The 12,013-nt window shown below is 61.7% G+C and overlaps 1 protein-coding gene across 1 annotated transcript; it reads right to left on the bottom strand.

Moving 5' to 3' along the window:
- Positions 1-6,760: 6,760 nt before the first annotated feature.
- Positions 6,761-10,585, bottom strand: LOC112061553 (antigen-presenting glycoprotein CD1d-like). Its single transcript, XM_065564001.1, has 6 exons — positions 10,166-10,585; positions 9,665-9,943; positions 8,749-9,033; positions 8,078-8,374; positions 7,582-7,681; positions 6,761-7,505 (listed from the first exon to the last, which is right to left on the bottom strand). The coding sequence occupies exons 1-6, from the start codon at positions 10,212-10,214 to the stop codon at positions 7,466-7,468; spliced, it is 1,050 nt and encodes a 349-aa protein (XP_065420073.1). The 5' UTR covers positions 10,215-10,585; the 3' UTR covers positions 6,761-7,465.
- Between the last annotated feature and the right edge of the window lie 1,428 nt (positions 10,586-12,013).

Raw genomic sequence — 12,013 nt, 5'->3', positions numbered from 1 at the left:
AGAGAGCAATGTGGCATATAGGGGAAACTGAGGCACACACAGTATTCATACAAAATATTACAGAAAATTGCCACTCCGTCCCACCCTCCCGCTCCCATCCCATCTTGACGGGTGCAGTATGAACATCCAGCGCGTTGGAGGGAGCAGGGCAGGTGGTGCCATTGGGGGAGGCCAGGTCTGGGCGGGGGACACGGACCAATGCTCCACAAAGGGCACAGACCAGACCCCGTGGGGAGGAATTCTGGTCACTAACATCAGAGCGGAGCTGGCACTGCAGGAGGGTAAAGGCCCCGTCAGCCCAGCCCCTCCCCTGCCCTGCATTGCAGCCAGTACACCCTAATAGGAAAGGCCGGGGGGCCCATTCCTCACCCCGCTGAGCTGCCAGTCCCCCCACCCTGGGGCTGCATCAGAGCTGGAGTGTGGCACGGAGTGTGGGGGAGTCGGGGCCCTGCACCCCCCACTTCCTGCCATTCCCCGGGACTCTCAGCCAGCCAGTAACACAGAAGGTTTATTAGACGACAGGAACACGGCGTAGGGCAGAGCTTGTAGGTACAGAGACCAGGACCCCTCAGTCAGGTCCATCTTGGGGGGTGGGGAGCCCAGACCCCGGTGCTGGGCCTCCCTCTGTTTCCGCAGCCAGCTCCAAACTGAAACTCTCCAGCCCCTCCTCCGGCCTTTGTCTCTTTCCCGGGCCAGGAGGTCACCTGATCCCTTTGTTCTCCAACACCTTCAGCTGGCACCTTGCCGGGGAGGGGCCCAGGCCATGAGTTGCCAGGAGACAGAGTGTCGGCCATTCTCTGTGCAGACGCCATCACACCTGCCCTCTCGGGCTCTGCAACAGTCACACCCCCTGATCCCACCACCTAGAGACTTACGAACTGCAAAGGGGAAACTGAGGCACCCACACAGTATTCAGAGAAAACATTAAGAACATCCCCACTTCGTCACAGATCCCCCTTGGGAGTAACGGCCCCACATCCCGGTCCCCCATGGATGGTCCCCCTGAACCCTGCCTGTGGCCTGATCTACACTTAATGCTTATCCCACAGAGCTCTGTAGGTTAGGGGTGACACCCACCCAACGCAGAGCTCTGGGGGTCAGGCTGTGACCCCACACCCCAGCACAAAGCTGTGTCGCCAAGCCCCCCATGTGCACAGTCGCTCTGCAGAACAGGGCAGGTGTGGGCCGGGCGAGTGCCGTGCGGGGAGGTGCTGTCCCCACATTGGGGACAGACCCCTCCTGGCAGCGCTGCGTCCACACTGGGCTGTCGGCGGAGCCGCACCGCTCGGGCCCTGCCATGCAGACACAGCCCTTGGCAGCAGACTGGTCAGCGCACTCACCGCTGCTCTAACCTGCCAGACCCCACTCCCCTCCCACACTGGGGACAGGACCCAGGAGTCCTGGACCCCAGCCCCCTCCCAGAGCTGGGATAGAACCCAGGAGTCCTGATTAGCTCGCCCCTCCCACCACTCAAACCCACTTCCCCTCCCCAGCCAGGACTATTATTATGGCTTTATCACCGCAGGGCCGAGGATCCCGGTCGTGCCCAGGACCCCCTTGTGCTCGGCGCTGCCCAGACACAGAACAAACAGACAGAACCTGTCCCCGGAGCCCGGGTCCCTCACCCCCAGCTCTGGGGGGGCCCTGCCCCCAGGAGCTCTCAGCCCAGCCCAGCCAGCGGCTTGGAGCGGCCTCCACGGCGCCCCACGGGCCATAGTGTTGTCAGGGCTCCGTGTGGGTGGCTGGGCCTATGTCCCACGGGCAACACGCTTGCTACCCGGGCACCCCAGCTCAGCCTGGATACCCTGCCAGGACCCTCCTGGGTCCCCCACCCACGCCCATCGCCTTTGTGTATGTAGCTGTGTCTGACCCCTTGTCACAGAGTGTGGGGGACTCAGGGCCCTGCACCCCCGGCTTCCTGCGATTCACCATGACTCTCAGCCAGCCAGTAAAGCAGAAGGTTTATTTGGATGACAGGAATACAGTCCAAGACAGGTCTTGCAGGCACAGACAACAGGACCCCCTCAGTTAGGTCCACCTTGGGGTCCCTGGGCACCCTAGCCCCCTTGGGAGGTCAGAGCCCCGTCTGCCTCCCAGCCATATCACCAGCCAGCTCCCGAAACTCTCCCTTCAGCGACCCCTCCCACAGCCTTTGTTCAGTTTCCCGGGCCAAGGTGTCACCTGGCCTCTAACCCCTCCCTGGGTTCTCATGTTACACGCTCAGGTATTCTCCCTTGGTCAGTCTCCCATCCCCCAATGCAGACTATCCTAGCCACACTCCCCTGTCAGCATTCACAGACCACAGTGAGAACAGGCCCAGTTCGTCACATCTCCCCCCTTCGAGACCGAACTGAGCGGGGTCACTTTAGCCAGTGACCCGGGGAAGTTCGAACCTACCCCCGTTCCCGTGGATGCCCCAGCATCCCTCCCATTCCTTGGAGAGAATTACACCAGGCCCCTCCAGTTTCACGCCCCCCCCCTTAGGTCAGGGGTGCTCGATGGCACTCGTAGTTCGCATGTGGGAAGGTTTATGCGGCCTGTGCCCTTTTCCCACCCCAATACCCCTGGGGTGCCAACTGGGCTGGGGTCTTCTCCCAGCATTCCAGTCGGGAGGTCGGTGATTCGGGCTCTCTTGGTTCAGAGCCGCCCTTTTAACCTTGGCCACCCTCCGGAAAGGATCCTCTATGCTGGGCAAGGGTCCTAAAGCTGTTTTCCCCTTGTCCCGGGCCTTCCTCCCCCTCTGACAGGGGTCACAGGATCGGCAGTACTGTCGGACAGTAACAAAGACCCCAGGCCAGTAAAAGCTCCGTAGCAGCCTCTGCTGGGTACGCCAGGTTCCCTGGTGCCCTGAGAGGGGAATGTCATGGGCCCGGCACAGCAGCTGGCGGCAATACTTCTGGGGTACCACCAGCTGCCTCCTGATCCCCCCTGACTCCATTTTCCCTGGGGGAGCCCATTCTCAGTACAGGAACCCCTTCTCCCACAGGAACCTTTTCCGGCCACCTCTCCCCATGGTCTGTACCGCACTGGGGTCGGCCAGGTCCCTTATCTTCCGCAAGGAGGGGTCTTTCTGCACCTCGGCCTGGAACTCAGCAGCTGGGACAGGGATGGCCACCTGCTCTTTCTCGCCGGCTGGGTCTGAAGCTGCAGCCTCCCTGAATCATGTCCCTGGGTGTTCCCTCCCCACCAGGTTAGGGTCCTGCGCCTCAGGCAAGGCACCCTCCCCAAGGCCAGGGCGCAGTGCCCCTCGCCGGCTCTGACTGTGGGTCACAACCAGGGCACCCTGGGGGTTGCTTGGCCAGTCCTCCAGGTCCCCCTCCCCATCAATACCTCAGTGGGCAAATACGGGTGTACCCCCATGTCCTTGGGGCCCTCCTTGGTCCCCCACTTCAGGTGCACCCTCGCCACAGGCACCTTGAATGGGGTCCCACCCACCCCCGTCAGGGTCAGGTAGGTGTTGGGCACCACCCGATCTGGGGCCACCACCTCAGGCCGGGCCAGCGTCACCTCTGCGCCTGTATCCCAGTATCCATTGCCCTTCCTCCCATCCACCTCCAGGGGAACAAGGTACTCTCTCCGGAGGGACAGCCCCGCGCCCACCGTATAAACCAAAAACCCTGAGTCTGGAGCATCCAGCCCCCCAGAGGAACTGGCCTGGAGCTCTCCTCCCTCCTTAGCAGGTGGTACTCTGCCAGCCCCCCTTCCCTGGGAATGCTGCCTCTCGCCGGGCTGGGTCTCTACCCAGTCAACCCTCTGTGGGTTCAGTCCGCTCAGTCTGTCCCTGAGCCTGGGGCACTGGGCCCGTATGTGGCCCCTTTGGCCACAGTGATAGCAGCCCATGTCCCATGGGTCCCCTTGAGCGGGTCGGATGGACCTGACGCTGGATCTTCCCCTTTGGTGGGGGTTCTCCATATTTCCTCGCTGGGAGGTCCCATGGTGACTCTCTCTCTGCGTTGTGACGGGCCTGTGTGACGAAGTGGGGGGTTTTCTTGTTTTCTGTGGAGTTTCAATGGTTTGCATGCAGAGGGGGTGGGACTCAGTTTCCCTGGGTGTTACTGGTTTAACAAGGTGAGGAGAGAGGGAGTTTGTTTTGCAGAGGACTGGAGAGAGGACTTGGGGACCCAGCCGATGGCCTGGAGGATGGAGACCCCAGCGACCGGTGACCTGGCGACCTGGTGACCCAGAGGCCCAGCTGAGGAGATGCGGCCGGTTCTGGCCAGTGGGAGGACAATGGGCTGCAGAGTGAGGACCCAGTGACCTAACCAGCCGGTTCCAGCCAGAGGACAGAAGCGAGGAGAGGAGGCCCCGGTTTACGACCCTGTTTACCTGGAGAGAAGACAATGGACAGAGGCGGGGCCTGGGGCCGGGGATCTCAGATGCCCAGCTGGAAGCAGGGGGGCTCTGGGCTGGAGAGGGGGAGCAGGCAGAGCCCACCTGGATGCAGAGAGACTGGGATGTGCTGGGCTGAGGGAGGCCAGGCCTGAGGGTCAGAGAGTTTCCTGTGCTGTGTTCAACTCTCAATAAACCCTCCTGTTTCATGCTGGCTGAGAGTCACTCCGGTCTAGAGAACTGGGTGGCATCAACCCCTTCGGGGGTGGAGGCCCCGGGGGTCCAGAGCGAGGGGACTCCCTGAGGGGGCCCACGGTGAGAGACAGACGTGCTAAGGCTCAGAGAGGTGCGGCTCCAGGAGGTGGAGGGGCCTGACCCCGAGAGAGAGTGGCCCCCCGAGAAGGGCTGTCGCACTGAAAGGGGCACCCCCCACGGACCGCACGGGGCCAAGAGTGGGCACGATCTGTGAGTCCGTGACAGCCTGTTCCTTTGGGACTTCTCCCTGTTATCCCCTGCCCGACTGTTCACAAACTCGTCGGCCAGCTGGCCTGCGTGCTGCGGGTTCTCTGGCTTTTGGTCCATCAACCATTGCCTCAGGTCGGATGGGCACTGCTCATACACGTGCTCCAGTACAAATAGGTCAAGCAGGTCCTCTATAGTTTGGGCCCCAGCTGTCCACTTGCGGGCATACCCCTGCGCCCGGTTGGCCAGTTGTAGGTATGTGACCTCACGGGTTTTACGCTGACTCCGGAACCTTTGCCGGTACATCTCAGGGGTCAGCCCAAACTCGCGGAGCAGGGCCTTTTTGAACTGTTCGTAGTCCCCTGTCTCCGCCCCTTTCAGTCGGCTGTACCCCTCCCTGGCTGTGGGGTCCAGTGAGGGGATGAGAAACTGGAGCCTGTCTGCAGGGTCAACCTGGAGCAGCTCGCAGGTATTCTCAAAGGCCGTCAGGAAGGTATCCATGTCCTCCCCCTCCTTACGCTGGGCCGGGAAGCACTTATCAAAGCTCTTTGCAGTCTTGGGTCCCCCCTCACTCACCGCAGCTGGGGCCCCACTGCTCCTCAGCCTGGCCAGTTCCAGTTCATGCTGACGTTGGTCCCGCTCATGCTGACATTGTTTCTCCTTCTCTTCCCGCTCCTGCTTCAGTTCTTGGTGCCTTAACTCGAGCTCTTTCAGTCTCAGCTCCCTGTCACATTCCAGTCGCATCCGCTCCAGGGACGGGGAGCTCCGCTGGGATGATCCCCTGCTGGCCGCCGGGGTCGGGGTGCCCTCGGTATTCGCTGGGCTTCCCCCGACCCCTCCCCTAGGTATAGGTAGGCCGGGCCTCGGGATGTCCTCGGCAGCAGTCTGACCCCTCCCAGCCATGTCAGGCCCCGGGGCCCACGCTGCATCCACCGGGCGGCTTCCCTCAGGGACAGGGCTCGGTTCATCCAAGCGATCCCTCTCCTCCAGCTGGGCAATGAGCTGTTCTTTGGTGGACCTCCCAATGCGCAGCCCCCTCTGCCTGCACAGCTCCACCAGGTCGCTCTTAAGGCGTTTAGCATCCATCCTCCTGCTGGCCACTCGCCGGCCTGTGCTCTCCGCTTTCCACCGTTCCAGGGGGACCCCTAGTGTGCCAGCCCTTCTTCAGGTCACCGCCTCTCTGCCAGGGTCGAGCTGCAGACTCCTCCGCCCCGGGACTGGTCGCTGCGATCCCCCGGGGGACCCTGTTACTGCAAAAGTCCTTCTCTCTGGTCACACACTCCCAGGGGTTAATCGCCCCCTGAACTGTCTCATAGACTCATAGACTCTAAGGTCAGAAGGGACCATTATGATCATCTAGTCTGACCTCCCGCATGATGCGGGCCACAAAAGCTGACCCACCCACTCCTGGAATAATTCTCTCCCTTGACTTAGCTGTTGAAGTCCCCAAATCATGATTTAAAGACTTCAAGTCGCAGAGGAATCCTCCAGCAAGCGACCCCTGCCCCATGCTGCGGAGGAAGGCGAAAAACCTCCAGGGCCTCTGCCAATCTATCCTGGAGGAAAATTCCTTCCCGACCCCAAATATGGCGATCAGCTGAACGCCGAGCATGCGGGCAAGATTCTCTAGCCAGACCTTCTGGAAAAGTTCTCTGTAGTAACTTTTAATATCCCATCATTGACCATTGTTATTGACCTATTGACTAAAATCACTGTATCCCATCAAACCATCCCCTCCATAAACTTATCCAGCTTAATGTTAAAGCCAGAGAGTCTCTCTCTGACTCTTCAGCCCACCTGGTCCCCGTCGATCCCCCTTTGTTTTACTGCTCCCCAGTCACTTACTGCAGGAAGCGCTGTCCACGGGGTGCAGTAGATCCCACCTCTGCCACCAGTTGTCGCAGAGTGTGGGGGAACACCAGGCCCTGCACCCCCGGCTTCCTGTGATTCACCATGACTCTCAGCCAGCCAGTAAAGCAGAAGGTTTATTTAGACGACAGGAATACAGTCCAAGACAGGTCTTGCAGGCACAGACAACAGGATCCCCCCCAGTTAGGTCCATCTTGGGGTCCCCGGGCACCCCAGCCACCTTGGGAGGTCAGAGCCCCGTCTGTCTCCCAGCCATATCACCAGCCAGCTCCTGAAAAACTCTGCCTTCAGCGACCCCTCCCACAGCCTTTGTTCAGTTTCCCGGGCCAAGGTGTCACCTGGCCTCTAACCCCTTCCTGGGTTCTCATGTTACATGCTCAGGTATTCTCCGTCGGTCAGTCTCCCATCCCCCAATGCAGACCATCCTAGCCACACTCCCCTGTCAGCATTCACAGACCACAGTAAGAACAGTCCCAGTTCGTCACATCCCTCCACCCAGGCCTGGCTCCTACAGCCCTGGGGGCCCGCTGGGCAGCCCCTCCCTGAAGGGTTTATTGAACGGCACAGGCCAGCGCCGGCTCCCTGCGGATCCTGGATCCCAGCGATCCCACAGCGCCCCCAAGTGTCCAATGTGCCCCCAAGGTCCCAGAGGGAGGAGAATCCCACCCCCCACCCCGATCTCCCAGGGCCCCGATCCAGTCTTGCCTTCGGCGCCCTCAGCTCTGGAGCTGGGCACAGACCCAGCCCTGAGTGCCATGTCCCCAGGAGAGGGGCCGATCCCCACGCCGGGGCCGGTGCCGCCCCCTCAGGGACTGGACTCCCCTGGTCCAACATCCTGGTAGCCCCTGGAAGGAGAGAGCAGAGGGGATGGGTTAGGGGGTGCAACGGCCCCACCCCCACCCCCGAGAGGGGAGGACTCACCTGCGTCTGCTCCGCCACAGCACCACGGCCACGGCGGCTACGGCCACAACCCCCAGGGTGATGCCCACGGCCAGGCCGGGGCCCCAGGGCCTGCTCTGCTCTGTAACACAGGGGGTGCCGTGCTGGGAACGGGGACAGGAGTGTGGGCCCTGTTCCATCAGCCTCCCCCGCAGCCCCCCCGATCATCTCAACCGACCCACTGCCCTCAGCCCCCCCGACCCTGTTCCCTCAGCCTCCCCTGCAGTCCCACCCCTTCTCCCCCCACCTTCCCACCCCCTCAGCTTCCCCCCACTCTAGTCCTGCCCCCCCATCCCAGTCTTGTCCCGTTCCCCTCAGCTCCTCCATCCTGCTCCCCCTAATCCATCCCCACACCCCCACCCACCTTCTCTGCCTCCCTGTGCCCCAATCCCGCTGCCTGGACCCACCCCCGTCCCACTCAGGACATGCAGGAAAAGCCCCCAGTGACACCCCCCCCCCCCCGGGGACGTGCACCTACCCCAGGGGATCAGCAGGCTCCAGCCCCCCAGGCTGCTGTGCTGCACCCGGCAGGCGTAGCTGTGCCCGGCGCCCGGCCCCACGGCCAGGGAGCTGCGCAGCTGGTAGGTCAGGTCCGCGTTGGGCAGGATCCCGCTGGAGTTCAGCCGCCCGCCCGGCCCCACCTCCTCCCCGTCCTGCAGCCAGGCCACGCGGACGGGCCGGGGGTAGAAACCGGTGACCCGGCAAACCAGCAGTACCGGCGCGGGGGCCCCGGCTGAGGGAGGCGCTCGGGCAAACACCACGGCGACCGGCCGCTCTGAGACAGGAGGAGAGAGACGGGGCGGGGGAGAGGGGACGATTCAGTCTGAGCCTCAGGGACTCACTAGCCAAGCCCAGCTCCATTCCCCGGGGTCAGGCGTTGGCCCCGCTGTCCTGGCCAGACCCTGCAGTTACCATTGGTGACAGAACCCTGTTCACTTCCTGTCCTAAACTGCTGTGCAACGCGGCTGTGAAATGGCTACTGTGCTCCACCCCAGATATAGCTGCATTTGTACTTCCTGTATAAACAGCCCCCAGGCCTCAATCCAGAGGTGGCTGCATCTGAGCACTGGGTGCGGGATCCCTGTATAAACAGCAAACACACCCTACCCCAGAGGTGGCTGCATGGCAGCGAGTGGTGTCCAGCCTCACCTTGTCTCTCCAGAGACTCGTTCCCATACTGGACAAAGCTCTCGAGCTCACTGACACACGTCGTTCTCAGGAGAAACTGAATCGTGCTTCTTGTGCCCTTATCCCGGTTGAGAAGGTCCCGCGTGTAGAGCGCAGCCACATTGTCCTCCTGGCGAGCGACCCATTCGCCTCCGTCCACGTCGAAGCTGATGAAGTCCTCGCCGTTCACCGCGGCGTCATAGAATCCCCTCGAGGTGCCGTTGGGGGGCAGCTCGCAGCCGAGGGAGACCTGGGTAACAAAGGGGTCTGGAACAGGAAGGGCAGGGGATGAGGATGGGCGTCCAGAGGTCACAGGAGGGGGCAGAAATAGACAGACGGGGGAAGTAAAGACATAACGTCAGGTGCAATGAGGATGTTGGGCCACACCACGGTGGCAGGATTGTGGGTCGCCCCTGGCTGGAGTTAAGGGTAAGTTGCAGTTTCTGTTTAAAGCTGATTTTTCACGGGCATTGTCAGATTGGCTTGAAAAACGCTGTGTTACAGCAGGGCCTGAGGCAGAGTTTGTGGTGCAAATTTGGGACCCCTTGGTCACGGGGTTCCCGAAATACAGATCCCCCAGCCCAAATGACCTGCTTTCAAAGGCTCAGGGTACATGTCAGGAAAGACCAGGAGCCTCGGCTCAGGGAGTGGGACACGGGGCCTTTCCCCTCTAGGAAGTTCAGGCTACAATCTGGCCCCAAACCTGGCTGGCTGACTCTGGGGTGGAGATGGGACACGGGTGTTTCCCCTCTGGGGGACGCAGGATCCAATCAACCAAAGGGCCAGGGACTGGCTGTCTTGCCCCCAGTGACACACTCAGTGGCTGTGGTGAGTGTGTCAGTTCTCAGCACCCCGGGTGGGTGGGGGGAGGGATCCCCTCAGACCGTGCTATACTCACAGCTCCCTCCGTGGTGCTGGGCTAATCTGTTCACAGTCCGGTTGAAGTTGAACAGGTAGCGATGGATCAGCAGCTCCAGGTCCTGCCACTGCTTCGGGGTCAGGCCCTGCTGGGCCCAGGGCTGCAGGAAGCGGATCTCGCAGGTGCTGCAGTCCATGGAGTGGGTCTCCAGGTCGCCCAGCAGGGCCATCCCCTGTGTGTCCGTGGAGCCTGCGTTGTGGAAGACGTCGATTTGGAGCAGCTGGAGGGTGATAGACGCTGGGGGGACAGGAGGGGAGGCTGGGGCAGGGGGCAGGAAACAAGTGGAGGACAAAGCAGGTGGGGAGAGAGATTAATGAGTCTGTCCCATGAACAATCCTGCACTACGGGGTCTCCCTGGTGATCCCTAACCTGCCTCCCCCATCCTACTCCCCCAGCCTGGTACTTCCCCACCCTGGCCCTAGTACTACACCATCCCCACGCATCCCTGCAGCAAAAACGGCAGGGGGGGTCCCCACTTACCGGCCAGGGCCCCCCATGCCCATGGGAGGAGCAGCAGAGCGAGCAGCATCCCGGCAGGGGAAGGGGGACCCGGGCTCTGGTGGGCGTCAGGGCAGCGGGACGAGAGGCCCAGGATCCCCACGTGCTTTCAGTTCCTCTGCAGCCCACACGCCTCTCAGACCGTCAACTTCTCTTTTTCTCTCTGTCTGCTCAGCTCTGTGCCCGCAGCTGCCAGCCCCGAGCCAATGAGGGCAGAGTGAGTCGGGGAGGGGGGCAGCGCGGGAGGGGGATCCCTGACAGCAAGGTCAGAAGGACCAGGCCCTGTCCCCAGCAGACTCAGGCTAGGTCCACACTGGGAAAACTTTTGTTGTTTGGGAGGGTTTTTTTAACACCTCAGAAGGACAAATGTTTTACCCAGGCAAAGTGCAGGTGTGAACAGCTCTCCTGGGACAAAGCCGCTCCCGCTCCTGGGGGGAGACGTCTCTCCTGCCCACAAACAGCAGCTACACTGTGCGCCATTTAGCGCCCACAGCCTAAGTGTGTGTGATGCCCCCTCCATCTCCTCCAGCCTGCGGTACCGCTGCTCCCCGCAAAGCCCCCGCACTGCCCTGGGGCAATGGGGAGCCCTGACTGCCCGGGGAGAGCCCCCTGGTGCTCCCTGCTCCCTGCAGCCCAGCCCCTAGCGCCGCCCTGGGGCCATGGGGAGCCCTGACTGCCCGGGGAGAGCCCCATGGTGCCCCCGCCCCACTCCCTGCAGTACAGCCCCACCCTTCCCCTAGGCTCTCCGGGCGCTGAAGGAGGCTCTGGTCAGTGGCCCAGTTCTGGCAAACCCAGACTTTGACAAGCCCTTTATGGTGTTCACCGACGCCTCAGACACAGGACTGGGGGCGGTGTTAATGCAGGAGGATGAAAAGGGGGAGAGACACCCCATCGTGTACCTGAGCAAGAAGTTGCTACCCCGGGAGCAGAACTACGCGGCCATTGAGAAGGAATGCCTGGCCATGGTGTGGGCCCTCAAGAAACTAGAGCCATATCTCTTTGGGCGACACTTCACCGTGCACACCGACCACTCTCCCCTGACCTGGCTGCACCAGATGAAAGGAGCCAACGCCAAGCTCCTGAGATGGAGCCTGCTCCTGCAGGATTATGACATGGACGTGGTCCATGTGAAGGGACGTGACAACCTGATAGCGGACGCATTGTCCCGGAGAGGGAGCCCTGAACTTCCCCAGGTCACTGGTCAGAGTGACCCCGCTCAGTTCAGTCTCGAAGGGGGGGAGATGTGACGGAGCAGGGAGCGGGGCAGATTTGACCTGGGAATGTTGCAGGGGGGTTGCAGTGGGGATGTGGGACTTCCCTTGAAGGAAGCTACCTGAGCTGTAACCTGAGCCAGGAGGGGGTGGGGAGAATTAACACCTTCTGCCCGGGAGACTGAACAAAGGAGAGGAGGAGCTGGGGGGACGGGGAAGAGAGGAGCAGCAGGAGGAGTTTTGGTTTGGTTTCAGTTTGGGCTGGGTGGTGCAACGCAGGGAACCCCAAGCTGGGGTCTAAGCTCCCTGAACCTCCCAGAGGGACCTAATTGAGGGGGGTCTGGTCGTACCTACACGCTCTGCTTGAGACTGTGTTCCTGTCCTTAAATAAACCTTCTGCTTTACTGGCTGGTTGAGAGTCGCAGTGAATCTCAGGAAGAGGGGTGCAGGGCCCTGACTCCCCCACACTCCGCAACACTCCTACACTGGGGACAGGACCCAGGAGTCCTGGCTCCCAGCCCCCCTGCTCTAACCCACTGGACCCCAGCCCCCTCCCAGAGCCAGGGAGAGAACCCAGGAGTCCTGATTAGCTCGCCCCTCCCACCACTCGAACCCACTT

The sequence above is a fragment of the Chrysemys picta genome, chromosome 12 (genome assembly GCF_011386835.1).
Source record: "Chrysemys picta bellii isolate R12L10 chromosome 12, ASM1138683v2, whole genome shotgun sequence".
In the NCBI taxonomy this organism is placed as follows: domain Eukaryota; kingdom Metazoa; phylum Chordata; order Testudines; family Emydidae; genus Chrysemys; species Chrysemys picta.
Note: the sequence above shows the minus strand (reverse complement) of the source record. Positions and strands in the feature narration are given on the sequence as shown.